At 49.1% G+C, this 27,847-nt stretch overlaps 2 protein-coding genes and 1 pseudogene across 2 annotated transcripts; all 3 read left to right on the top strand.

Moving 5' to 3' along the window:
* On the top strand, positions 1-7,165 carry LOC120383098 (olfactory receptor 2G3-like). The gene is made up of 2 exons (XM_039500725.1): positions 1-258; positions 6,200-7,165. Exons 1-2 carry the CDS (start codon positions 1-3, stop codon positions 7,163-7,165), a joined length of 1,224 nt encoding a protein of 407 aa, XP_039356659.1.
* A 12,358-nt stretch (positions 7,166-19,523) lies between these two features.
* On the top strand, positions 19,524-20,010 carry LOC120384024 (annotated as a pseudogene).
* Positions 20,011-20,377: 367 nt separating this feature from the next.
* LOC120383097 (olfactory receptor 2B2-like) lies at positions 20,378-27,150 on the top strand. The gene is made up of 3 exons (XM_039500724.1): positions 20,378-20,711; positions 22,915-22,920; positions 26,723-27,150. The coding sequence occupies exons 1-3, from the start codon at positions 20,378-20,380 to the stop codon at positions 27,148-27,150; spliced, it is 768 nt and encodes a 255-aa protein (XP_039356658.1).
* The last annotated feature ends 697 nt before the right edge of the window (positions 27,151-27,847 follow it).

Raw genomic sequence — 27,847 nt, 5'->3', positions numbered from 1 at the left:
ATGACATCCACAGAGTGCCAGGCTCGCTGCAGCACCAACCCCTACGGCAATGTGGTGGAGGCCTGTGTCATCTACAGCCACATAGCACTGAAGGTCATCAGGTTCTTCCAGCTGGAGGCGCTCTACCCGCTCTTTGCGTCCACATCATCCACCTGGTCCATGAACCCCCGAGCCATCTATGCCTCTCGCCTCTCACCCAGCACCTATCTGGTCATATTCAAAGACTGCCACAGCCAGGACAGCATGTACGTGGCCGCAGTGCGCTGCCCACCTCCTGCCCTGTGTGACACTACCTCCTGACCTGCTATAATGACTTGGTCAGGGATCCACTGTGCCAGGTGGCCAAGTGGTACCACTACACTGGCCTGGCTTCCTCCCTCAGCTCAAGCCCTGGGTGCACAACATCACCCACTGGTCCAGGCCTCTCGACCTTGTGGCACTCCTGGTGTGGAGGGATTCCAGCAAGGTCTCCTGGCCCTGGAGGCACCAGCTAATCTTGCACCAGGTGCAGGAGATCTGGAATCTGGCAATGGAGATCTTTGTGTACAGGCCAGTCAGCTCAGAGGAGTGGTAGAGGGACCTAGCACTTCCTAGAAAAGAGATCAAGGCCTAGAGAAAGGGTGGGGTCTTTTCTCCAATCTCCCCTGAGGATTCAGAGCAATGGTTGGATGGTTGGATAAGGAGGAGCTGCCTCCCCAAGCAGAGAACCCACTAGGGAATATGTCACACACTTGTCCAGTGATTTTCCCACAAACCAGGGGGTGGATGCTGTCAGTGGATGCTGTGCGGATCAGTTAGGAAATGCAGACCCAGCTACCTGCACTTCTGTGGAGCCAGAGATAGAATCCCTTTCCTACAGCACTAAATACACAAGACCAGTTCACCTAGAAGCAATCTGTCCTGCTGCTAGATCCTTTATCCGCCCTGCAGAGACAGATAGTAGACAGGACTGGGAGTCAGGACTCCTGGGTTCTCTCCCCAGCTGTGGGAGGGGAGTGGGGAAGGTTTGGGAGTCAGGATTCTTGGCTTGTCTCCCAGCTGTGGAGGGGAGTGGGGTCTAATGAGTTAGAGCAGCATACTTGTCCTGGATGCTAAGACTGATCAGCCAGCTCTTATCCAGAGATCTAGAAATGCTATACTGCCATCCCATCTCCTGTGTCAGTCTTTTGTTAAAGACAGGAAACCACCAGTCACAGCCATCAATTGAACTAAAGCCCTTTCTTTCGCACTATGAGGGATTGTCTGACAAAAGAAAGGAATCTAATTGCTATCCTCTCTGAAAGGGGCTTTTGAAAAGTTTGGGTTACGTTCAGTTCTCAGAACAAGTCAATGGCGGATTGAAACTGATGAAATTCTTTTTCCTCTGGTGCATCTGATTCAATACATTTCCAGACTTTGGCATGAATTTTCTAGTGTTTCGCCCATGAGATTGAGCTGGCTGAGGTCTCTGTCCTCAGAATACTGAACCAGGTTTGACTGCTTAGTGTTGTATAAGTGACAGGATCATGCTAACACCTGTGATCTCTGGGCCCCCTTATTCCACTGGAAATGAACACAAAAGCTTTCCCGCTGCTCATGGGGCTCCCTCGAGTTTGGCTCCCTTTGGATTCACTTCAATTCCCTTCTTAATCTGAAGCAGAAAACTTTTAAATGGCCCCACAAGGGGACTCATCAGAGGCCATGTCACAAATAGCATGTTTTTAATAAGTCCCAATTGCTGGATCCCCCAGCTACAGCCAGGATCCAAGACTCTAACGATGCCCAGCACGTCGCATCCTGAAGCCTAATGAGGCCACTTACTCTGCCAGGGACAGTTGGCACCAAACCCACACTTTCCTCTGTCACAGACAGGGGCCGAATATCTTGGCACCAGATCCTTGGCCAGCCAGACTGATACTACATATCCTTCTGCATCAGGTCATTGTCCAGTTACTCCACTACCACATACCCTACTGTACCAGGTAACTGTCCAGTTATTCCAGTATCCCAGGCCCTTCTGAAAATGGTCGTTGTCAAGTTTCTGTAGTGTGTAGAACAAGCCCATTCATCAGGTGTAAATGCAGGTATCCGAAGGTTGAAAAGATTTGTTCTATGCTATTGGACACTGATGCAATTCTTTTTTCCAGGCTCTACGTATAAACCAGGGTTAAGCTGTTATTTACCAGCCCCCTGGCCTGACCTAACTTTCCTCACAAAACTGTTAACCCTGCTCCCTGGGGCTCCGCAAACATCACCAGCTGAGTGCCAGCCCCTTGGGGATGATGCAGGGAGGAAACTCTCCCCATACTCTCCAGCTCTGACAACCATAAAGGTTTGTCTCCCTCCCCGCACACGGCCCTTAGAAGTCTGGGACGGAGACCCTGAGCTGTGTGGGAGGAGACACCTGCAGTCTTATAGACACGGGGCCCTTCCTGTCCATGCTTTGGACCTCAGCCCACCCAGACACATAGAGATACCATCCCCGTAAGCTTGGAGACACAAGGACGGCTGCAGAGGAGTCTGGCTTGCCAGCCATCCTTCTAGCCATCCACTGTACAATTCTGCATCTATCCAGTTCTCTCTTCTTCTGTCCATCTCTCTCTTTCTTTATTGTCCTTTGCCTTTCTCTGTCCTTGTACCAATTCACTTCTGACTTCCTCTCTTTCTCCACATCCATCCTTCTCTCCATCTGACTCCCCCTTTCTATTTCCCTCCACCCATGCCTAGCCTCCGTCAGCCCCCACACACCCAGTAACTCTCTCTCTCTCTCATCTCTGGCTTTTCTAATGTTCCCAGAACTGCAGTCACTGGGTTCTCAGGAGCCCCTTCCCACTGAGACAGGCTTTGGGCATCCCCACCCGGCTCCAGTTTCCAGAGCCAGAGGTGTCTGTGCTGCCCAAAGGGCAGGTGGACAGAGTTAGCTGGTTTTCTTACCCCCCTCCTCCCAAACCCCGTAGACATTCAGCCTCTCGGCCTGGGGTGCCTCATCTCCGGGATCCGCAAGCACAGAGTCGGTTTCAGTGAATGGGAGCAGGGATTGCAGCTAATACTCTGCCCTGGTATCGGAGCATCTGAACAGCCCGGAGCTGTTCAGGCAGGAGAGGTCTGGGGAGAGCAAAGTCGGAGGTGAATGGAGGTGAGTCAGGGGCGGAGGGGGTTTGAAATAGGCAGAGCGAGAGAGTGGGGAAGGGGACAGCACAATGAATGGAGACAGACAGGCAGACAGACTGACCAGGGGTTTATGATGATTAGGATGGATGGATGTTTCCTGCCACATCTCCAAAATCAGGGTTGTTACCAGCATAGGCTTATCAACAGCACAGATGCTGTAGCCCCAATCTGACGGGGAGAAAGTTGAAAATGTACAACCTGGGGGGAGAAGAGATTGAATGAGGATGTGATGAATGCTAGGTACGTGCAGTGTTTGGTATCATATTGACCACTGTCTTAGAAATGCAGAGAGACAAGGTGGGTGAGCTGATATCTTTTATTGGAGCAACTTCTGTTGGTGAGAGAGACAAGGTTTTGAGCTTACACGGAGCAGGGAAAGGTACTCGGAGTGTCACAGCTAAGTACAAAGAGGAACAGAAGCCTAAATAGTTAACACATATTTCAAGGGATCGTTCAAGGTAAAGTTGCCAGTGAACTTGTCTCCCGTCATAGAGGGGAATGGGCAGGCGGGAGAACCTGGAAGAGGAGGCTCAGTGGGTCACAGATTGTTATAATGAGCCATATATCCAGCCTCTGTGTTCAATTCGTGATTTTAGTGTCTATCAACATTATGAATTTACAACACAGACTTGATGGGGTCCACATCCTGAGCCCCTTCTTCTGGCATTCAAACAACCCCCCAAACTCACCATTCTCAGCATCGTAAGCAAGCTCCCCATAGTGCAGGACACACCAACTCAAAGTGGTACCAGACCCTGCCAGAACAACAGACAGAACCCGCAGCCATATTTCCATTTCTATGATAATCAACACTATTCACAAAACGGCTTTCAAGATCCATTACTCTAAAACACACCAGTTGCAACATGTGGTGTATCTCCTCCAGTGCACTAAGTGCCCCAACAACAAATATGTGGGTGAAACCAGACAATCACTATACTCTTGAATAAACTCAGACAAGAAAATGATAGAAGACAAAAATACCCTATTACTGATGTGTCAAAATTTGACACAAAGTGATCACTGTATTTATCACCTATCAATCCTCGTCCTCAAAGAAATCCTTCGCAAAACCTTCAAAAGACAAGCCTGGGAGCTTAAATTCATAACTTTGCTGGACACTAAAAATCATGGACTGAACAGAGACAAAATCTATATCCCACTAACCCCAGCCCCATCAGCTTATTTTCCCCCTCCTTTCCCCTCTGTGTGAACTCAAAAGCTTCTCTCTCTCACCAATGGAAGCTTGTCTGTTACCCTAGATTTGATGGATGTGTGTACCCCAGAAAGCAATCAAGGTAATTGCACCCATATTATGTACATTGAGACATCGTGAATTAATAAAATGGAACACCAGATAGTTAAGAGTTAATTGGAAAACAGGCTTTTAGAAGCAAGGTGAAAACTAGCTGGCAGTTTCTGCTAATCTGAATGGGAGGAGGGGAAAGAAAGGTCAACAGAGGAGATTGAAAACCTTGGTGGATGGAAGACCTGGAGTCTGGGCACCTCTGGTAGAAGTTTATTGAAAGTTAGGAAATGTGATGATTTTGTAAAGGTTATTGTGACCTATGTGTTTTGTAGAAGTTAGTTATAAAAGATCAGTGAATACAGTGGATTCTGGAGCAGTTCTCTGAAGCCATTTAGAGAGATGTTTTTCTTGACATCTTTTCTCCCCGGTAGGTGAGCAACTGGCCACTCACAACCTGCTGCTAATTACTCAATACCAATCCAATTTTTAAGTAAATATCTGGGATGCTCTAAATCTATTGCTTATGTCTGTGGGCTTGGCTACACTTGAAAGTTGCAGCGCTGGTGGAGGCACATCCTGCAAGGCACATCCAGTGCTGCAACTCCCTGGCTGCAGCGCTGGCTGTACACCTGGTCTGGTTGGGGTGTAGCGATTGCAGCGCTGGTGATCCAGCACTGCTCGTCAAGTGTGGACACACACCAGCGCTGTTATTGGCCTCCAGGGTATTAGCAGATATCCCAGAGTGCTTTTAACTACATTACTCTCTTTGTTTTGTTATGCAGCCTCTCTTTGTTTTGTGGCGAACTCGGAGCTCCTAGAGCTGCTTATCTAAAAAACAAACAAAGCTCCTGTTTGCTGTGAACAATCAAATGAGATAATGAGGCAGGCAGGGAGTGAGTGTTTGCTTGACAGAAACGGGGCAGAGGGGAGAGAGGGAGTCCGTTGGCTGCAGGCTGTTTGCAGTTAAGAGTTAAGGGTAAGGGATCAGGAACATTTTCTGATTTCTCAAGGCAGGAAGGTAACACACAGTGTTGGCTCCAAAAATCCACTCTCTCTCTCTCGCCCGCTCCCTGTCACAATACGCCCCACCCCACCCCACCCACCTCTTTTTGAAAAGCACGTTGCTGCCACTTGAATGCTGGGATAGCTGCCCATAATGCATTACTCCCAACAGCGCTGCAAATGCTGCAAATGTGGCCACACTGCAGCGCTGGTAGCTGTGAGTGTGGCCACACAGCAGCGCTGTTCCTACACAGCTACATGACCAGCGCTGTAACTCCCAGCGCTGCAACTCTCAAGTGTAGCCAAGCCTTGTGTGCACTTAAATCTAATAAACTACATGTTTAGATAGAGACTGCTTACTTGTATTAATATTTCATCAGACAGGAATGCTGTGTTCATATTGATTTATCCCAGACACCACCTGGAGTGAAACAGTTAAGTTGCCCCTCCTGTGGGTTCTGAAAGCCATTGGTTACAGGTCCAATAAAAGATATTACCTCATCTGCTTCATCTCTCCAATATCCTGGGACTGTCCTGACTACAACAACACTGCAGACAGACAGATGAGAGATTTCCCTGAGCTTTACATAAATGTATGTAGTGCTGCAGGTGGGTCATTCCCAAGTTATTAGAGATTCCAGCCTTTCCCTAATCCATTCACTTAACACTTACCTGTCTCCTAGGACTCAAGGCTACCACTCCGAAAATACCCACTGTCAATCACAGCAGTAGCACCTATGATCACAAATCTCCTTGCTGCAGGATATTTTTCACCCTTATTCTTTCTGGCCCCTACAGGTGATGTATGGCAAAGGGACACAGGAAGATGGAAACCAAAGCTCCTTGGGGGAATTCATCCTGCTAGGGGTGTCTGACCGGCCACGGTTGGAGCAGCTGCTCTTTGTGCTCATTTTAATCTCCTACACCATGACCTTGCTTGGAAACACCACCATCATTGTGGTCTCATGGCTAGACCCTCATCTCCAAAAACCCATGTATTTCTTCCTCAGGAACCTCTCTTTCCTGGACCTCTGCTACACCACCAGTGTTGGCCCCCAGATGCTGGTGAATTTCCGAGGCACCCACAAATCCATCTCTTGGGCTGGCTGCGTGGCCCAGCTCTACATCTCCCTCTCACTGGGTTGCACCGAGTGCCTCCTGCTGGCCATCATGGCCTATGACCGCTATGCCGCCATCTGCCAGCCACTGCGCTACATGGCCATCATGAGCCACCGCTTCTGCCTGCAGCTGGCAGCCACCGCCTGGTTGTGCGGCTTCGGCAACTCCACGCTGCAGACCATCCGGACCCTGAGGCTGCCCCGGTGTGGGCGGAACCAAATCGATAACCTCTTCTGCGAGGTGCCGGCCCTGCTCAAACTGGCATGTGTCGACACCTCTGCCAATGAGGCCGAGCTCCTCGCAGGCGCCGTGATTTACCTGCTGGTCCCACTGGGCTTCATCCTGATAACCTATGGCTACATAGGCGCCGCCGTGCTGAAGATTCGCTCAGTGAAAGGCAGGCTCAAGGCCTTCAACACCTGTGCCTCCCACCTGGCCGTAGTGTTGATCTTTTATTGCACGGGCATTTCCATGTATCTACAGCCTCCATCCACCTACTCTCAGCAGCGGGGCAAAATAGTCGCCCTCTTCTACACCATGGTGGCCCCCATGCTCAACCCCCTCATCTACACTCTGAGGAACAAGGAGGTGCACAGGGCGCTGCAGAGGGCACTGAGGAGAAACATGACCGCCCAGGGGGTCTGAGCTGGGAGACCAATGGGCACAAAACCATCTCTATCTCTCATGGCTACCGTAACCTCTTCTGTGCCCATGTGGAGCCTTCTGCTCTCTCCACAGCCCCGGCCCTCTCCACCCACACAAACCCTCTGGCCTCTCCCACTCTGCAGAACAAGTCTGACCTAATCTGCCCCACAACCCGCCTTCCCTTTTCCACCCCACACAAACCATCTCTCACCCACACAACACCCCTGCCCTCTGCTTTGCAATTCGACCAAGGACTATCTTTGGTGGACCTCCAGAAACAATCCCTGTTCTCCTGCCCAAAGAGATTATTCTTATTCCTTTCTGTTGTGGTAGCAAAGAGGCTGCAACTGAGATCAGGGTTGTGCCAAGAGCGACACAGACACTGAACAAGTTACAATTCCTTCCCCAGCTGATATCAGGGCCCCATTGTGCTGGGCATTGCACTGACACACAGCGGCAGGCAGTCCCTTCTCCAGCTGAGATCAGTGCCCCATTGTACTGGGCGCTGCACAGACACAAAGCAAGGGACAGCCCCTGCTCCAGCTGAGATCAGGGCCATCTTCTATGGGACCAGAAGATATCTCAGTTCAGTGGCTTCTCAATGAAACTAGCGCACATCTGGATAGAAGAATGGATTAAGTCAATGAAGGCAGCTCTATAGGTTTTGAGAGCACCTGAAGAAGACCATGTGGATTTTGTGGAAGAGCATCTCAAATTCCAGGCCAGATCCACAGTGAAGTTCATGGCAACAGCTAACAAGCCAGTCATAGAGAATACAATTTCAGCTGTATGCAGAAAAGTGAAATCAGACTAAAATAATTCTACGAGCTTACACAGTATCAAGGTGGGACCATTCGGGTCTACTCATATGAGTTCCAGGAGAGAATGAGCCAGGTGAAGCACTGGGACCCACAACAAGTTTGGGTCCTGGAAGCGTAGTTAGTGCTGGGGCTCCAGGATGACTCCCTCCATTGTGAAATGAAGAAGAGGTCTAAAGAAGAGTCCAGTAAGAATTTCCATGAACTCGTGCAAGCTGCCATTATATGGTCTGAATTAGAGCAAGTTCCTGTGGAAGAGATGGCCAAGCCCAACCCCCCTACACAAAGTGGAGGCCTAGGTAATGCATCTAACATGGGAAATGCTTTTCCCCAAACACAGTTAACACTGGAAAGTTTAAATGAAACTGGCCAGCAAACAGCAGGTGATGGTGCAAACAATGACTGAGGGAATGAAAGGTAAAATCTCCCTTAGTATGCCAAAGGATCCCAAAGATTCCCACTGAAGGATATCCAGGGAAGGTACATTTGCTACACTTGTGAAGGGTCAGGGCGTACTAGCTGAGAATGTCCACTGCGAAAGAGTCCAGAGCCCCAGGTACTCCAAACCAAAACGGCATCAGAAATGAGTGGCCCATCTACAGTAGAAGGCCAAGCAGTGGCAGAAGGATTCCTAGGCCTGTCTTTGGTGGAAAATCAGTCTGCATACAGCGCTGAGAGGCGCTCAGACACTGCCAGCATATCTATCAACTTGTATGAGCGAGCATTTGTAGACTAACTGCTGAAGTACTTATAGCCAAGGTGAAGATCAGTTGTTTGTTTGATACTGGCTCAGAAATCACAACTATTACTGAGCTGCATTTTCAAATATTTTTGAAAGATAAGGAGCCAATCATTCACCAAATACACAGTTTGCATATGTAACAGCAGCTGATGAAATGGCAACCCCAGAGGTGGGATGCCTTGAAACAGATATAGAGTCTATGGAGTGAATCTTTCTCTACCAGTAGGGTGGTAGGTGGCTTTGATCTTAGTCCATGTGGACCCTCCATTAAAGCTGGTTGGGAATTTTTAAACTCAAAATTCTCTTGTCAGAATATGCTGATTCATCCCACCTGGACATTTTGGTTTGGGGTGTCGGTGGGTGACAATATTTTTTGAGAAAAGTAAAAAAGCTTCAAAATTGTGGAAACCTCCCATTTGGACATTTAGTAAATGGAAATTTCCATCTTTATAGTTCAGCAGAAATTAAAACTAACTAGAGATTTTGAAATTGTCAAAAAAACCAAAACATTTCAATTGACCCTAACTAATTTATTTTTTTAATTTTTTGTTCAGTCAAATTTTCAGGATTTCAATCCTTCATGCTGATTCCAGATGGGAAATGGTTTAAAATCTAAAAACAATTTCACAAGATGTGAACAGCTTTTCCTACCCATCTTTGTTTTCCATCATTCGAGTGCCCTGCTCAAGATGGCATTAGTTTGTGAGTTATGTGAGCAGAGCAGAGAATGAATTCCTGCCCAAATATCCCTCACTTTAGCAAACTCTTGCTACATGATCTACCAGCCAACTTGGTAACTAGAGGGCCAGAGCTCTTCGAGTGTAATCGCTTATCTCCACACACCGTATTAATATTTATCATTTGTGTTAAGCTGACAGCGCCGAGGTGCCTAGTCATAGACCAGGTCCCCACTGTGCCAGGTGCTGAACAAACACAGAACAAAGAGACAATTGTTGCCCCAAAAAGTTGACAATCTAAGTATAAGAAAAGAGACAACAGATACATACAGACAGATGCGAGAGCACAAAGTAACAATGAGACAATATTGGTCATCAAGGTGAGCAGTGGTCTCGACACACGAGCAGCTGGTTCTCTGCATCATGGAAATACTTAGGAGACCAGACCCCCTTGTGCTAGGCGCTGTACAAACATTGAACAAAATGACAATCACAAGGTATCAGGCTGGATGCAGGAGGTCAGGCTGGATGGACCTTGTAGTCCTTACTGTCCTTAAAGGCTATGAATCTATTACTACAATTTTAAAGGAGTGGTGGGATTGGCTGGCCTAGGGTGGAGGGTTGGGAATGGAATATAGGGTCTTTCCCTTCTCTGGGGATGCTGACTCTAATCCAGCTCCAGCACAGATGGCTGAGGAAGGTGTTATGGGACCTTTCCTCACTGGGAGTGCCAGCTTCAATCAGGCCTTTGGGCAGGCATAGGGCTGTGTGTGGGAATGGAATATGGGGCTTTTTTATTTTTTATAACGAATAAAAGACAGGGGAGCTGACAGTAAAGAATATGAATCTGAAGTTAGGAATTGTAGAAAACTGATGAGGAAAGCAAAGGGACACAAGCAGACTTACAGACAATAAGGAAAAGGTATTTAAAATATGTTGAGGAGCAGGAAGAATCCTGACAATGGTATTGTTTCATTACAAGATGGAAATAGTAGGCTTACCAACAATAATGCAGAAAAGACAGAATTGTTCAATAAACATTTCTGCTCTGTATTTGGGGGAAAAACAGGAAATTTAGCCTCATCATATGGTGATAACATATATCTATCCATTCCCATCTACATGTACCTGCAGCCCCCATCCCTGGACAAGGGCAAAATGGTCTCTCTCTTCTATACTCAACCCCCTGATCAACATGCTGAGGAACAAAGAGGTGCACAGAGCTCTGCAGAAAGTGCTGGGGAGGAGCCCAACCACCCAGGGGGCCCAAGCTGGTGCAGTAGTTGGGCATGGAACCATCTGTGCCTCTTTTGGGTTCTGTAGCATCTTCCCTGCCCATATGGACTCTTCTACCCTCTGCCCGTTTCCACCCTTCACAACTGCCCTTGCCCTCTCCCACCTCAAAGAAAAACCTGCCCTCCCTGAGCCATACAAGTCCCCTGCCCTCTTTCAACCCATGCAACCCACCAGCTCCTGGGGCATGTCTACACCTAAAACTCTGCATCGGTGCAGCTGCGCTGCTGTAGAGCTTTCATGGGAGAAGCGCTCTACACTAATGCAAGAGAGGTCTCCATCAGCATAGTTAATCTACCTCCCTGAGAGGCAGTAGCTATGTTGACAGGAGAACCTGTCCTGCTGACACAGCACTGTCTACTCAGGGGGGTTAGGTTGATATAACTACTTTGCTCAGGGATTTGGATTTTTATACCAATATAGATCTGTAGTGTAGACCAGATGTTGGAGTTCTGAGAATGCACCAGGATGTCAGCTTTCATTAAAAAAAGTTTCTCTCTGTCCTACCCTCTATGGTTAGTTAGTACAGCTGGAAAGTTGACATCAGAATGACCTAAAGACTCAGAAAGCAGAAGGAAAAGGGGGAAAAATATCAAATTTATTATTTTTAAAAAAATTCTGTTTTAAATTCCAATCTCCTCATTTTTAAGGCCTGATACACTCTTTTGGAATGCTCTGGCCTGGCAAGACTGCACACTCCCTATCGAGAGAGGAAGACACGCATTATTTTTTTAATTGTGACCACAGTCTTCTAGGAGCTGCACCTTTCAGGAGAAGACCTAGGACTGTGAGACTTTCGTTGGCAACACTGTGGTACCCAAAATTGTGAGTCACTTTTATAAATCTTGCTCTGTGCATCTCTCTAGTGACCTGAACCTATAGTTACGACAGTCTGTTACTGAAGCACATCCAAGGGAGTTCCTCTTTTGGTTCAATCTTCACTTTACGCTCTCATGTTTCTTGGTTGAATTGGCATTTTCACTGACTTTGCTCTGTAGCTGTTGACTGCACCCCTCCAATTTGAAGGCTGAGTGACCTCTCCAGAGGTGAAATTAAGCCGGTCCAGTCTGGCATACTAGCAAAAGCTGGTACGCTGTGCCAGACTGGACTGGCTTTCCTGGCGGGTGATTTAAAGGGCCTGGAGCTCCAGCCACTGTGGGAAGCCCCGGGCCCTTTAAAGTGCCACTGCCAGAGCTCCGGCAGCGAGGCTTGGGCAGCGCTTTAAAGTGCCTGGGGCTTCCCACAATGGCCGGAGCCCCTGGCTCTTTAAATCCCCACCGGAGCCCAGCATCCGGGCTTGTGTGGGGATTTAAAAGGCCCGGGGCTCCTCCTGGAGCTGGTCTCCATCCTCCCCCTAACCCAGGGGTGGGCAAACTTTTTGGCCTGAGGGCCACATCAGGGTTACGCAACTGTATGGAGGGCCGGGTAGGGAAGGTTATGCCTCCCCAAAAAGCCTGGTCCCCACCCTCTGTCTGCCCCCTCCCACTTCCCACCCCCTGACTGTCCCCCTCTGAATCCCCAAGCCATCCAACCCCCTGCTCCCTGTCTCCTTACTGCCCCAACTCCTATCCACACCCCGGCCACCTGACAGCCCCCCGGGACTCCCATCCCCTATCCAACTGCCCTCTGCAACTCATCCCCTGACCACCCCCTCCCGGGACCTCCCCTGCTCCCTGTCCCCTGACTTCCCTCCCGACCCCTGTCCACATCCCCACCCCCGGACAAGCCCCTAGACAGGCCCCCTGGGACTCCCATTCCCAACCCTCCCTGTTCCCCATCCCCTGACTGCCCCTCAGAACCCTCCGTTCTCTTATGCACTCCCCCTCCACACCCCCTTACTAGCAGAAGGAGCTAGCAGCTGCAACACCTGGCCAGAGCCAGCTGTGCTCCCCATGCTGCCCTGCGGGAGCGGCAGGCCAGAGCACAACCCGTGCAGCGGCGTGGCTGTTGGGGAGGTGGAACAGCGGGGGAGGGGCCGGGGACTAGTGTCCCTGGCTGGGAGCTCAGAGGCCAGGCAGGACGGTCCCATGGGCTGGATGTGGCACACAGGCTGAAGTTTGCCCACGTCTGCAAACTTTGGTGGTGCCGCCTACCAGCTGTTTGATGGCATCCCCAATCAGCTGTTTGGAGGCAGCCCTGATTAGCTGATCTGGGGTGTGGCCAAACTGGTGGATTAGTTGCAGACCAAACAGTTGTGGTTTGTGGGTGCTGAATGTGGGTTTCCCATCCCCAGTGGGGGTCCACTTGAAACAGGGGTACCACTGAGCCAGTCTTTCCCACCAGCCTGGGTTCTCTGTACACTGTACTGCTGTGCAGCCTGCCAAGCCCTCCTTCAGGCTTCAGACTTCACTTTACCGGGACACATACAGGTAGGGACACACACAGCTGCAGAAATACACAGACGCTGAAATCAGCTCTGCATGGGAAGGCTCAGCTAAGGAACTGCCCAGTACTCAAGTGTCCCCCCCTCACCCCTCAGAGAGTAAACCCAAAATTATACCATCTTGCAATACACAGAGATCTGTACAGAGTAAATCCATGAAATTTGCCCCCACGCTCAATGTGGAGGAAGGTATGCAACAGCTTTTGTCCCCAAGTAATGTTTTCCACACACTGGTCTTAGACAAAACAAAAAAAGTTTATTAATTACAAAAGATAAATTTTAAGTGATTATAAGGAAAAGGAAACAGATCAAAGCAGATTACCTAGCAAATAAAACAAACACACAATCTTAGCTTAATATGCTAAAGAAATTGGATATGTGTAGCAAATTCACACCTAAATGTTGTTTAGGCAGATTGCAGAGATTCTTGAAGGCAAGCTACACTTGTTTTTAGCTTAAAACCCCACTTATTCCTTTCACAGGCTAGACAACCCTCTAGCCTGGGTGCAGCCTTACTCCCTTAGTTCAGTCTTTTTGTTTCTCCAGGTGTTTCCAGCAGTCTTCTTTCTTGGATGGGGAGTCAGTGAAGAATGAACTATGATGATGTCAGTCCCCTGCCTGAAATAGCTTTAACATATGGCGGGAACCCTTTGTCTCCCAGTTTGATTCCCACACCCGGTCAGTAGAAAAACACAAGTATTATCATGGATTGCAGTGACAGGTTACTTGGTCACATGTCCCCGTAGGGCCACCACATCCATGACTCAGGCCTGGTCTACACTACAAGTTTATCTCGAATTTAACAACGTTAAATCGCATTAACCCTGCACCCGTCCATACAACGAAGCCCTTTATATCGATATAAAGGGCTCTTAATACTGATATCTGTACTCCTCTCTGGCAAAGGGAGTAGCGCTGAAATCGGTATTGCCATTTCGGATTAGGGTTAGTGTGGCCGCAATTTGACGGTATTGGCCTCCTGGCGCTATCCCACAGTGCACCATTGCCACTGCTCTGGACAGCAATCTGAACTCGGATGGACTGGCCAGGTAGACAGGAAAAGCCCTGCAAACTTTTGAATTTCATTTCCTGTTTGCCCAGAGTGGAGTGCCGATCAGCACAGGTGACCATGCAGTCCCAGAATCAAAAAAGAGCTCCAGCATGGAGTGTACCACAGATACTGAAGCTGATCTCTGTATGGGGAGATGAATCTGTTCTATCAGAACTCAGTTCCAAAAGACGAAATGCCAAAGCATTTGAAAAAATCTCCAAGCCTATGATAGACGGAGGCCACAATAGGGACTCAACACAGTGCTGCGTGAAACGTAAGGAGTTGAGACAAGCATAACGGAAAGCCAAAGAATCAAATGGATGCTCATAGAGGGAGGGAGGGAGGGAGGGGCGACTGATGACTGCAGCTATCTCACAGTTCCCGCTCTCTCCAAAAACTATTTACATTCTTGGCTGAGCTCCCAAAGCCTGAAGGGTCAAAAACACTGTCGCGGGTGGTTCAGGGTATATGTCGTCAGCCTCCCCCATCCCCCACATGAAAGAAAAGGAGAAAAAAATCATTTCTCGCCTTTTTTCAATGTCACCGTATGTCTACTGGATGCTGCTGGCAGACGCACTGCTACAGCACTACACAGCAGCATTCCCTTCCCGATGGCAGATGGTACAATATACCTGGTGTCCGTCATCATCATCCCATGAGTGCTCCTGGCTGGCCTCGGTGAGGTCGGCTGGGGGCGCCTGGGCAAAAACGGGAATGACTCCAGTCATTTCCTTCTTTAAGCTTTGTCTACTGGAGATCAGTCCTGGCTGGAATATCATAGCAGCTGGAGGCTGCCTCCTCACCCCCTTTTATCTCTTCTTACAGAGGCAATAAAGTCAAAGTTGTTTCTTATTCATGCATTCTTGATTACTTCATCACACAAATGGGGGGATAACTGCCATGGTAGCCCAGGAGGGATGGAGTAGGAGGGAAGCAACGGGTGAGGTTGTTGCAGGGGCACCCCCTAGAATGGAATGCAGCTCATCATTTCTGCGGGATACCTGGGTCTCTGACCCGGAGCGACTGTTTGCCTCTCTGGTTCTTTAGTAGACTTGCCTGATATTCTAGGCAGGACTGACTCTCCGTTAGACAAAATTTAAAGAAGGGAATGACCTGGGGAGTCGTTTCCATTTTTGTTCATGCACCCCCAGCTGACCTCACCGAGGCCAACCAGGAGCACCCATGACAGCAGCAGATGGTACAATATGACTGGTTCTGTCATCTGCCACCACTGAGAACAGCCAAGCTCCATCCTCTTTGGAAGCCCCCTTCAGGTAGTTGAAGGCTGCTATCAAATCCCCCCTCTGGCTTCTCTTCTGCAGACTAAATAACCACAGTTCCCTCAGCCTCTCTTCGTAAGTCATGTGCCCCAGCCCCCTAATCATTTTTGTTGCCCTCCGCTGGAGTCTCTCCAATTTGTCCTGTAGAGGAAAATTTACAAAGAGCCTCAGGCTTTGATCAAATTAGTAGGCCTGAAGTATGAGCTGAGCTTGCTTCTGTGTGTAAGGGGCATGAGGAGGCCAAAGTGGGATGGAAAGTCCCCAAAACAGAACAATGGCCTTCTGTGAACAAGGGGCACAAGGAGGTGAAGTGGAAAGCCCCCAAATACAATTTGCCATAGCCAAGCTTGTTTTTCTATAACCACAGAAGAGCTAGATAAGGAATAACAAAAGGAAAAGCCAAATAAGGGAGATGATTGTTTCTTTCTGTTTTTGACCTTTATTAAATTTTGCAGCTATATTCCAAATAAGGTAATCAACAGGAAATGTATGTGTATTTTGTCTATGGTTTTAAGCTTTAAAAGGCTTGTGTGTTTCTTGAATCGGAGGGCAGCTACTGGGAGCTGTTACCCCCCTGCACTTGTAACAATAAAGGAGCCTCATACATAAGAACATAACATAAGAATGTAAGAATGGCCGTACCGGGTCAGACCAAAGGTCCATCTAGCCCAGTATCTGTCTACCGACAGTGGCCAATGCCAGGTGCCCCAAAGGCAGTGAACCTAACAGGCAATGATCAAGTGATCTCTCTCCTGCCGTCCATCTCCATCCTCTGACGAACAGAGGCTAGGGACACCATTCTTTACCCATCCTGGCTAATAGCCATTTATGGACTTAGCCACCATGAATTTATCCAGTTCCCTTTTAAACATTGTTATAGTCCTAGCCTTCACAACCTCCTCAGGTAAGGAGTTCCACAAGTTGACTGTGCGCTGCGTGAAGAAGAACACGCACTCATGGGTCAGCATGAGTGTCTGTTGTACCTGTGAGGCGATCAATATCCAACAGTTTGCTACGTTAAATAGAGTTACTCACACAATTCAGTTTCAACACAGCAATGGATCAGTTTGGATTAGAAAGTAAAAAATGCTTTTATTTCACTACAAAGAGAGAGATTTTAAGTGAGTAGAAGTATAAGGCATTAAAGGCAGAAATGGTTATAAGAGCAATAAAAATAAAGACATTTCTGTCATGTCTCGTTGCCCATCCCCTGGCATATATATCCTAGAACTGCGACCAACGGCCACAGCTGCAATTTTCCATGACAACTTGTTTGAAGTATTGCTGTAGTCAGGTTGGTCCCAGGATATGCGCAAGGCAAAGTAGGTGAGGTAATCTCTTTATTGGACTTACTTATGTTGGAGGCTTCAAAAGAAAGCTGCACAACACCTTCAAAAGATGAGCCTGAGACTTAAATTCATAAGTCTTCTTGTGACAGATTTGCCCTGGGTATCAGGTGATCAGGTTGAGGCCGCAGGATCTTAGGCGAGGAGATGGAGGATCAAGCGACTAAATTTTAAAGCTTTATTAATAAAATAATAAAATAGTAAAATAACAGCGGCGAGTGCTGGGAATGTTCCCATGTCACTCAGAGGAAGAAAGAAAGCACTAGTGCCCCAGCCCTAACCGACGTTCATACTCACACCCACGCTACCCGAGGATGGCCAAGCCTGGGTGTAAAATAAGAAGAAGACACGGAAGGATGGATGGGTTTTCTTCTACTGTGCACGGGTCATCCAGGGTGCGCTGTTGATCTCCAATTTGCTTCGGCTCTCAGGAGGGTTTTTAAGTCCTGGGTTCTTTTTCGGGCATTTCGTTCAGGGACCTGTGTTCCTCGTGCTCTTTTTACCAGTCCAAACTGGTCTTCCGTGGCTTTCTCAGCTTTCCCAAAACACACCAGCCACAGGGAAGTGAAAACGATTGTCTCCCTGCCCTCCCGCACTGGCCTTCACTGTCTCACTCATTTTTGCAGCTCCTGTGGTTCTGTTCAGCTGAATCTTCTTTTCTCATGGCTGGTTGGGGTGGAATAGGTCCCTGTCTTTCTTGGCCGGCAGCCGAGAGTCAGATGTCTGCTGTGGCTTTGGGCTGGAGTTGAGTTAACCTGTTCTCTGCTCTCTCCCTCCATCTTTGGCCTCTCGCAACATGCAAAAGAATCTTTCATTCCACTCTCACACCTTTGACCATTCCCGACATGCTTTGCAATGCCTGCACCAGCATTATCAACATACAAGGCTGATCTGCCTCCCCATGGGACCCCCTGAGTGAGGGGGTCCTTGCGGCTGTGACATTCTGGACACTCAAAAGCCTGGACTTAACTGAGACTCTGGTTTTATGACCTGTAGTGAGGCCGAGTTTCCTCGCGCCGAGCGGGAGAGGGAGGCACCATTACACTTCCCTTGGAGGGTGGATCCTAGATTTCCCTGCCCACCTCACTGGAAGCATCAGGGCATGGCTGGAAGTATAAAAGGCCAGCTCAGCAGCACATTTGGGAGAGAGCCGGTGGAGGAGAAGGATGCTCTGCCTATTTGGTAACATCCCTGAAAGGAACATTTGCCTGACTGTTCCTGAGCTTCAAATGCCGACAAGACTGGCCCAGCGTGCCTGCCGCTGTGTACCCTGACGAGCCGGAAGAGGCCTGGAAGCTAGAGGTAACAAACCGCGGGCTGGCAGGAAGTGGCCACGAGCAGCCATGGAGCAGCTGTCTGCTGAGACAAGGGTGGCTCAATCGGCATGTTGCAGCTGGATCCCCACCAACACAGGAGCAGACAATGCTGCCCCTGCCAGGGCCCTGCGCTGGGACATGGTGGAGTAGGGTGGGCCCACGTCCCCCTATGACCCCCCCCCCAGGGTGGCTGACTCCCTACACTGTTCAGAGAAGACCCAGCCCTGAAGAGGAGCCTCCCTGACCAGCTCCCTTATAGACTGTTTTTTTACTGGCTGCCTGAGCCCCACCCAGGCTGAAGCCAGCCCTGAGACTGCTTTGCTTACTGGCCACCTGAGCCTCCTCAAGCCAGGACAGCTCACCTAAGACTGTTTTTTTGCTGGCTGGCTGAGCTCTGCCAAGGCCAAAGCCAGCCCTGATAGACTCTGTTTAAGGGCTGACAGCTTGGGCCACCCAAAACCAGGCTAAAGCCTGACTAGAACTATTGATCGCATAACCCTATTGTGGGCTTGGGGCTGTCCTGCAGACTCTGGTCCTGGCCAGCGTGAGTGGCCTCCCTCTGAGCGGGAGAGGGAGGGACCATTACAGGCCCATTACAACAATTTGTAACACACCCTGCTGTCTACTTACCTTCCATTGTCTGACAACTGCAGAGGTGTTAATTTCCCACTTCATGTTTATTGCCACTTCATTTTAAATGAGCTCCTGCAACATGTTTAACCAAGGCCGGACATTGGAAGTGTGTTCCTGTTAAAGAGCCGGTGGGGAAGGGAACAGAAGGTGGAAGCTGTGAAGTTTAGCTCCAGCTCAGAAGGGTTGGGAGTGGTGGCTTTATGAAGTGGTGACTGGGACAGAAGAGGAGCCCTGGGTGTGGTAGAAGACCCCAAAGCTGAATATAAACTTTTGTGTTGCTGTGATGGACTTTCTTTTGGGACCTGGAGGATTGTTTTTAACTGTTTCTGTTATTGAATGAACCCCAGGGGCAGGGCTGCTGTTAGCCATAAGACAGACTCTGTGGATTTCTTAAGGAGTCCTGAAGAGGACAGAGAGAGGCTAGCCACCACAGACCTAACCTGGCCATGAGAGGGCTCTCGGGAGGCAGGCGGAGTGGGGGGCTGTTACAGTATCTTATTACTGCCATCGATTGCCACAGATCCACTGCTCTATGATTTAATTTTTCGGCATATTATTCTTATGGATGAGAATAAAACTGGAGTCATAGTTAGGAGACACAGTCACAGGACCTGCAGAAATAATAATAATAAAAAAAAGTCCCTGTTGGACAGAGCTTTCAATCTATGCATCAATTTTCAATGACAAATCCATTTCTTGGCATTTGGATCCTATTACTCCCACCAACTGTCACAGATCTAGTTTTCTAGGACACTTTGATTTCCTGGCATATGGAGCCTCCTTTGTCACTAAGTGCCACAAAACAACTTTTCTGCAACAATGTCATTCATGGCCTACGATCACTACATCGCCATCTGCCAGCCGCTGCACTACACAATCATCACGAGTCGCTGCCTCCATCCTGCAGACCATTCTGACCATGCAGCTGCCCCAGTGCGACCAGAACTTAGTCAACCACTTCTTCTATGAGGTGCTAGCCCTGCTCAAGCTGGCCTGTGTCGACACCTCTGTCAATGAGGCCCAGGCATTTGCTGTCAGTGGTCTCTTCCTGGTGGTGCCGCTGGGCCTCATCCAGGTCTCCTACAGCTACATTGTCACCACAGTGCTGAGGATTCGCTTAGCCCAGGGCAAGCTGAAGGCCTTCAACACCTGCGTCTCCCACCTGGCCGTGGTCTTGCTCTTCTACGGCGCGGCCATTTCCATGTATGCACAGCCTCCATCCAGCTCCTCGCAGGACCGGGGCAAGACGGTCTCCTTCTTCTATGGCGTCATCGCCACCATGCCCAACTCCCTGATTTATAGCTAAGGAGCAAGGATGTCCAGGGGCCTAAAAGGAGGGTGCTGGTGAGGCTATTGTGGAGAAAAAGGACATGAGCCAGAAAAAATGAGGGGACTGGCTGGCTTGGTTCTCTGTCGGGCAGCATTTCCCATCCAGACTCAGGTCAGGGAGACTGGCTGGCTCAGGGGGGCAGACAATGGGATATGGAGCCTTTTCCATCTAGGAGGTTTGCATTTTAATCTCTCTGATCATGTCCCCAAATGGTGTTGGGACTGGGAAACCAGAGGTCAGTCACCAGGAGTCCCAGAAGGCAGAAGAGTGTGAAAAGGTCCGGCAGATGGCTCCCACAAAGGGGTGGGGTCTTTTCTCCGATCTCCACTGAGGATTCAGTGCAATGGTTGGATTCTTTGATAAGAAGGCCTTCCAGAGCAGGGGCATAATGATGTCCACAGAGTGCCAGGCTCGCTGCAGCACCAGCCCCTTCGGGAATGTGGTGGGGGCCTGTGTCATCTACAGCCACATGGCACTGAAGGTTATCAGGTTCTTCCAGCTGGAGGCGCTCTACCCGCTCTTTGTGTCCACATCATCCATCTGGTCCAGGACCCCCGAGCCATCTATGCCTCTCGCCTCTCACCTCTCACCCAACACCTATCTGGTCATGTTTAAAGACTGCCACAGCCAGGACAGCATGTACATGGCCGCAGTGCACTGCCCACCTCCTGCCCTGTGTAACACTACCTCCTGACCTGCTATAATGACTTGGTCAGGGATCCACTGTGCCAGGTGGCCAAGTGGTACCACTACACTGGCCTGGCTTCCTTCCCCAGTTCAAGCCCTCGGTGCACAACATCACCCACTGATCCAGGCCTCTGGACCTTGTGGCACTCCTGGTGTGGAGGGATTCCAGCAAGGTCTCCTGGCCCTGGAGGCACCAGCTCATCTTCCACCAGGTGCAGGAGATCTGGAAGCTGGCCATGAAGGTCTTTGTATACAGGCCAGTCAGCTCAGAGGAGGAGGAGTAGAGGGACCTAGCACTTCCTAAAAAAGAGATCAAGGCCTAGAGAAAGGGGTGGGGTCTTTTCTCCAATCTCCCCTGAGGATTCAGAGCAATGGTTGGATGCTTGGATAAGGAGGAGCTGCCTCCCCAAGCAGAGAACCCACTAGGGAATAAGTCACACACTTGTCCAGTGATTTTCCCACAAACCAGGGGGTGGATGCTGTCAGTGGATGCTGTGCGCATCAGTCAGGAAATGCAGACCCAGCTACATGCACTTCTGTGGAGCCAGAGATAGAACCCCTTTCCTACAGCACTAAATACACAAGACCAGTTCACCTACAAGCAATCTGTCCTGCTGCTAGGTCCTGTATCCGCCCTGCAGAGACAGCTAGAAGACAAGATTGGGAGTCAGGACTCCTGGGTTCTCTCCCCAGCTGTGTCAGGGGAGTGGGGAAGGTCTGGGAGTCAGGATTCTTGGCTTTTCTCCCAGGGTAGTGCGGGTCTAATGAGTTAGAGCAGCATACTTGTCTTGGATGCTAAGACTGACCAGCCACCTCTGACCCAGACATCTAGAAAAGCTGTACTGCCATCCTATCTGCTGTGTCAGTTGTTTGTTAAAGACAAGAAACCACCAGTCACAGCTATCAACTAAATTAAAACCCTTTCTTTCCCACTATGAGGGATTGTCTGACAAAGGAAGAGAGTCTAATTGCTATCCTCTCTGAACTGGGCTTTTGAAAAGTTTGGGTTACATTCGGTTCTCAGAACAAGCCAATGGCAGATTTAAACTGATGTTTGTCTTGTGTTAAAATTCTTTTTCCGCTGGTGCATCTGATTCAATACATTTCCAGACTTTGGCATGAATTTTCTAGTGTTTTGCCCATGGGATTGAGCTGGCTGAGGTCTCTGTCCTCAAAACCCTGAACCAGGTTTGGCTGCTTAGTGTTGTATAAGTGACAGGATCATGCTAACACCTGTGATCTCTGGGCCCCCTTATTCCACTGGAAATTAACACAAAAGCTCTCCCGCTGCTCATGGGGCTCGCTCGAATTTGACTCCCTTTGGATTCACTTTGATTCCCTTCTTAATCTGAAGCAGAAAACTTTTTAATGGCCCCACAAGGGGACTCATCAGAGGCCATGTCACAAATAGCATGTTTTTAATAAGTCCCAATTGCTGGATCCCCCAGCTGCAGCCAGTAGCCAAGACTCTAACGATGCCCAGCACGTCGCATTCTGAAGCCATTGGAGGGCACTAACTCTAACAGAACAGTTGGCACCAGTCCCAGAGTTTCCTCTGTCACAGACAGGGGCTGAATATCTTGGCACCAGATCCTTGGCCAGCCAGACTGATACTACATATTCTTCTGCATCAGGTCATTGTCCAGTTACTTCAGTACCACATACCCTTCTGTACCAGGTAACTGTCCAGTTATTCCAGTACCCCATGCCCTTCTGCAAAAGGTCAGCGAACCAGCTGAGCAGCGAACAGCAGAGAGGCAAACAGAAGGAGTTTGCCTGGGAGTTCGCCTGGAGAGAGCTCTCAGAAGGAAGAGACAATGGATGCTGAGCGATCTGCCGTTGTGACCTGCACAGGATGCGCCATGTTTGTCTTCCTTCCACAGGATAGAAGCGACTTTGTCTATATAAAGTGCAAGCTGATCTCCATATTGGAGGAGAAGATTCAAGGTCTGGAGAAATGGATATCAACCCTGCGTTCCATAAAAGAAAATGAGGATTTCCTGGATAGACGTCAGGATCAGCTTCAGTGGGCACAATGTTCTGAAGATTAAGAGCAGGCTACGCAGCAGGGACAGAAGGCCAGTGAGTATAACTGGCGGCATGTGACATCCAGAAGAGGAAAGAGTACCAGAAACGTCCATGTACGAGAAACACAGATACAGGTGAGCAACCGTTTTCGTGTTCTTTCCGCAGGTACTAGTGCAGAGAGTGGAGTGGATGATACATGTGAGGGAACAGAGCAGAAGGAGACTCCACTGATTGGAAGGCATGAGATGCACCGTCCTAGGGATGGGGATTCCATGACCACCACTCCCAGGAGGAGGAGGAGGGTGGTGGTGGTCGGGGACTCTCTCCTCAGGGGGACTGAGTCATCTATCTGCCGCCCTGACCAGGAAAACCAAGAGGTGTGCTGCTTGCCAGGGGCTAGGATTCACGATGTGACGGAGAGACTGCCGAGACTCATCAAGCCCTCGGATCGCTACCCCTTCCTGCTTCTCCACTTGGGCACCGATGATACTGCCTTGAATGACCTTGAGCATATCACTGCAGGCTCTGGGAAGAAGGATAAAGGAGTTTGAGGCGCAAGTGGTGTTCTCGTCTATCCTCCCTGTGGCAGGAAAAGGCCAGGCTAGAGACCGTCGAATCGTGGAAATCAATGAATGGCTACGCAGATGGTGTCGGAGAGAAGGGTTTGGATTCTTTGACAATGGGATGGTCTTCCAAGAAGAAGGATTGCTAGGCAGAGACGGGCTCCACCTCACGAAGAGAGGGAAGAGCATCTTTGCAAGCAGGCTGGCTAACCTAGTGAGGAGGGCTTTAAACTAGGTTCACCGGGGGAAGGAGACCAAAGCCCCGAGGTAAGTGGGGCAGTGGGATACTGGGAGGAAGCACAAGCAGGAGACTGCAAGAGGGGAGGACTCCTGTCTCAGACCGAGAAAGCGGGACAATCAGTGAATTATCTTAAGTACCTATACACAAATGTAAGAAGCCTGGGGAACAAGCAGGGAGAACTAGAAGTCCTGGCACAGTAAGGGAATTATGATGTAATTGGAATAACAGAGACTTGGTGGGATAACTCACATGACTGGAGCACTGTCATGGATGAATATAAACTGTTCAGGAAGGACAGGCAGGGCAGAAAAGGTGGGGTGGTTGCGTTGTATGTAAGGGCAGGTCTACACTAAGGGTGGGGGTCGAACTAGGGTAGCAAGTTCAGCTACGTGAATAGCGTAGCTGAATTCGAAGTACCCTAGTTCGAACTACTCACCCTTCCAGACGCTGCAGAATCAAAGTCCGCGGCTCCAAGGTCGACTCCGCCACCGCCGTTTGCAGTGGTGGAGTACCGGAGTCGACCGTGGCGCTTCTGGAGTTCGAACTATCGCGTCCAGATTAGACGCGATAGTTTGAACTCCGAGAAGTCGAACTCACCGCGTCGACCCGGCTGGTAAGTGTAGACTAGCCCTAAGAGAGCAGTATGACTGCTCAGAGCTCCGGTATGAAACTGCAGAAAAACCTGAGAGTCTCTGGATTAAATTTAGAAGTATGAACAACAAGGGTAATGTCATGGTGGGAGTCCGCTACAGACCACCAGACCAGGGGGATGAGGTGGACGAGGCTTTCTTCCAGCAACTAACAGAAGTTGCTAGATCACAAGCCCTGGTTCTCATGGGTGACTTTAATCACCCCGATATCTGCTGGGAGAGCAATACAGCAGTGCACAGGCAATCCAGGAAGTTTCTGGAAAGTGTAGGGGACAATTTCCTGGTTCAAGTGCTGGAGGAACCAACTAGGGGAAAAGCTCTTCTTGACCTGTTGCTCACAAACAGGGAAGAAATAGTAGAGGAAGCAACAGTGGATGGGAACCTGGGAGGCAGTGACCATGAGATGGTCGAGTTCAGGATCCTGACACAAGGAAGAAAGGAGAGCAGTAGAACAGAGACCCTGAACTTCAGAAAAGCACTCTCTCTCACTCATGTTAATGTCTTTTAGACTCTTCCCATAGAATCATAGAAGATGAGTGTTGGAAGGAAGCTCGGAAGGTCATCTAGTCCAACCCCCTGCTCAAAGCAGGACGAAAACCCATCTCATCATTCCATTTGTACTCCCATCACCCCATGGTCATCACTACACTGTGTGGGACTGCCAGTAAATTGGGCAGAATGCAATTGCCAGAGTCACTTTTTTATACTGTTTTTCCATCAATCCCACAGCCCCTCCCCAGCTCATCCCAGCTTTTTGGAAACAATAGCCAACGACAGAGCAAGTTTAACTAACTCCTGTCAAATGTGCAACTGAGGAGTCTGTTTCCTTTCAACTTATCTCCACGCTTTTTCTTCATCTTTCTGGCCACAGGCCATTTTTGAAAGAATGGCCAAACAGCCTTGCTCTCTGACAACCATCACCAACTGTATCTTCCTCCCTGTCTTCTTTCTCACTCAGATTTCTCTCCCCCCACTTCTTCCTTCCAAGTCTCACATGCATGGATGTACTTATTCAGAGGTATAAAAGCCTCAGTAGGTGCCCATGTTCCTGTCAGGGAGTCCAAAGTATTTGTAACATTCTTAGCCCTTTTGGGTGATTCTGATAGAGTTAGAGGAGGGGAGGAGAGAGGTGGGAGATCAGGAATGAAGATGAAAGTGAGGATGGGGGGAAAGTTGAAAATGTACAACCTGGGGGGCGAAGAGATTGAATGAGGATGTGATGAATGCTAGATACGTACAGTGTTGGTATCATATTGACCACTGTCTTAGAAATGCAGAGAGACAAGGTGGGTGAGCAACTTCTGTTAGTGAGAGAGACAAGGTAATGAGCTTACATGGAGCAGGGAAAGGTACTCCGAGTGTCACAGCTAAGTAGAAAGAGGAACAGAAGCCTAAATAATTAACACATTTTCAAGGGATCTTTCAAGTTAAAGTTGCCAGTGAACTTGTCTCCCGTCATAGAGGGGAATGGGCAGGGGGGGAGAACCTGGAAGAGGAGGCTCAGTGGGTCAAAGATTGTTATAATAAGCCATATATCCAGCCTCTCTGTTCAATTTGTGATTTAGTGTCTAGCAACATTATGAATTTACAACACAGACTTGATGGGGTCCACATCCTGAGCCCCTTCTTCTGGCGTTCAAACAACCCCCCAAGCTCACCATGCTCAGCATCATAAGCAAGCTCCCCACAGAGCAGGACACACCAACTCAAAGTGGTACCAGACCTTGCCAGAACAACAGACACAAAACCGGTAGCCATATTTCCATTTCTATGATGACCAACACCATCCACAACACGGTTTTCAAGATCCATTACTTTTAAGCACACCAATCACAACATGTGGTGTATCTCCTCCATTGCACTAAGTGCCCCAACAACAAATTTTTGGGTGAAACCAGACAATCACTATACTCTTGAATGAACTCACACAAGAAAATATAGACAAAAATACCCTATGACTGGTGGGTGAAAACTTGACACAAAGTGATCACTGTATTTATGACCTATCAATCGTCATCCTCAAAGAAAACCTGCACAAAACCTTCAAAAGACCAGACTGGGAGCTTAAATTCATAACTTTGCTGGACACAGAGACAAAATCTATATCCCACTAACCCCACCCCCATCTGCTTATTTTTCCCCCTCCTTTCCCTCTATGACTGGAAGCATGTTGCAGACCATTTCACCGTGAATGGTCCATTGAAATATGTTTTAAGTACTTATACTGAAAAATCTGCTTAACTTTGCATTTAGCTGTGACACTCTGAGTCCATTTCCCAGACCTGCAGAAATGCTCTGTGTGAGCTCAAAAGCTTCTCTCTCTCACCAATGGAAGCTTCTCTGTTACCCTAGATTTGATGGATGTGTGTACACCATAATATAATCAAGGTAATTACAACCATATTCTGTGCATTGAGGCATCGTGAATTAATAAAATGGAACACCAGATAGTTAAGAGTTAATTGGAAAACAGCTTTTAAAGGTAAGGTGAAAACTAGCTGGGAGTTTCTGCTAATCAGAAATTGAGCACTTCTTCTGCGAGGTGCCGGCACTCCTCAAACTGGCATGTGTCGACACCTCTGCCAATGAGGCCGAACTCCTCGCCAGCTCAGTGATTTTCCTTCTAGTTCCACTGGGCTTCATCCTGATAACCTACGGCTACATTGGCGCCGCCGTGCTGAAGATTCGTTCAGCAAAAGGCAGGCTGAAGGCCTTCAACACCTGTGCCTCCCACCTGGCCGTGGTGTCGATCTTTTATGATACGGCCATTTCCACGTATCTACAGCCTCCATCCAGGTACTCCCAGCACCGGGACAAGATAGTAGCCCTCTTCTACACCATGGTGACCCCCATGCTCAACCCCCTCATCTACACGCTGAGGAACAAAGAGGTGCACAGGGCGCTGCAGAGGGCACTGAGGAGAAACATGACTGCCCAGGGGGTCTGACCTGGGAGAGCAGATGCACAAAACCATCTCTATCTCTCATGGCTACCGTAATGTCTTCTGTGCCCATGTGGAGAATTCTGCTCTCTCCACAGCCCCGGCTCTCTCCACCCACACAAACCCTCTGGCCTCTCCCACTCTGCAGAACAAGCCTGCCTTAATCTGCCCCTCAACCTGCCTTCACTTTCCCACTCCACACAAACCATCTCTCACTCACACAACACCCCTGCCCTCTTCTTTGCAATTCGACCAAGGACTATCTTTGGTGGACCTCCAGAAACAATCCCTGTTCTCCTGCCCAAAGAGATTATTCTTATTCCTTTCTGTTGTGGTAGCAAAGAGGCTGCAACTGAGATCAGGGCTGTGCCAAGCGCGGCACAGACACTGAACAGGTTACAGTTGCTTCCCCAGCTGATATCAGGGCCCCATTGTGCCGGGCACTGCACTGACACACAGCGGTAGGCAGGCCTTTCTCTAACTGAGATCAGGGCCCCATTGTGCTGGGCGCTGCACAGACACAAAGCAAGGGACAGCCCCTGCTCCAGCTGAGATCAGGGCCATCTTCTATGGGAACAGAAGATATCTGAGTTCAGTGGCTTCTCAATGAAACTAGCGCACATCTGGATAGAAGAATGGATTAAGTCAGTGAAGGCAGCTCTATAGGTTTTGAGAGTACCTGAAGAAGTCATAGAGAATACAA

The sequence above is a fragment of the Mauremys reevesii genome, linkage group 15 (genome assembly GCF_016161935.1).
Source record: "Mauremys reevesii isolate NIE-2019 linkage group 15, ASM1616193v1, whole genome shotgun sequence".
Lineage (NCBI taxonomy): Eukaryota > Metazoa > Chordata > Testudines > Geoemydidae > Mauremys > Mauremys reevesii.
Note: the sequence above shows the minus strand (reverse complement) of the source record. Positions and strands in the feature narration are given on the sequence as shown.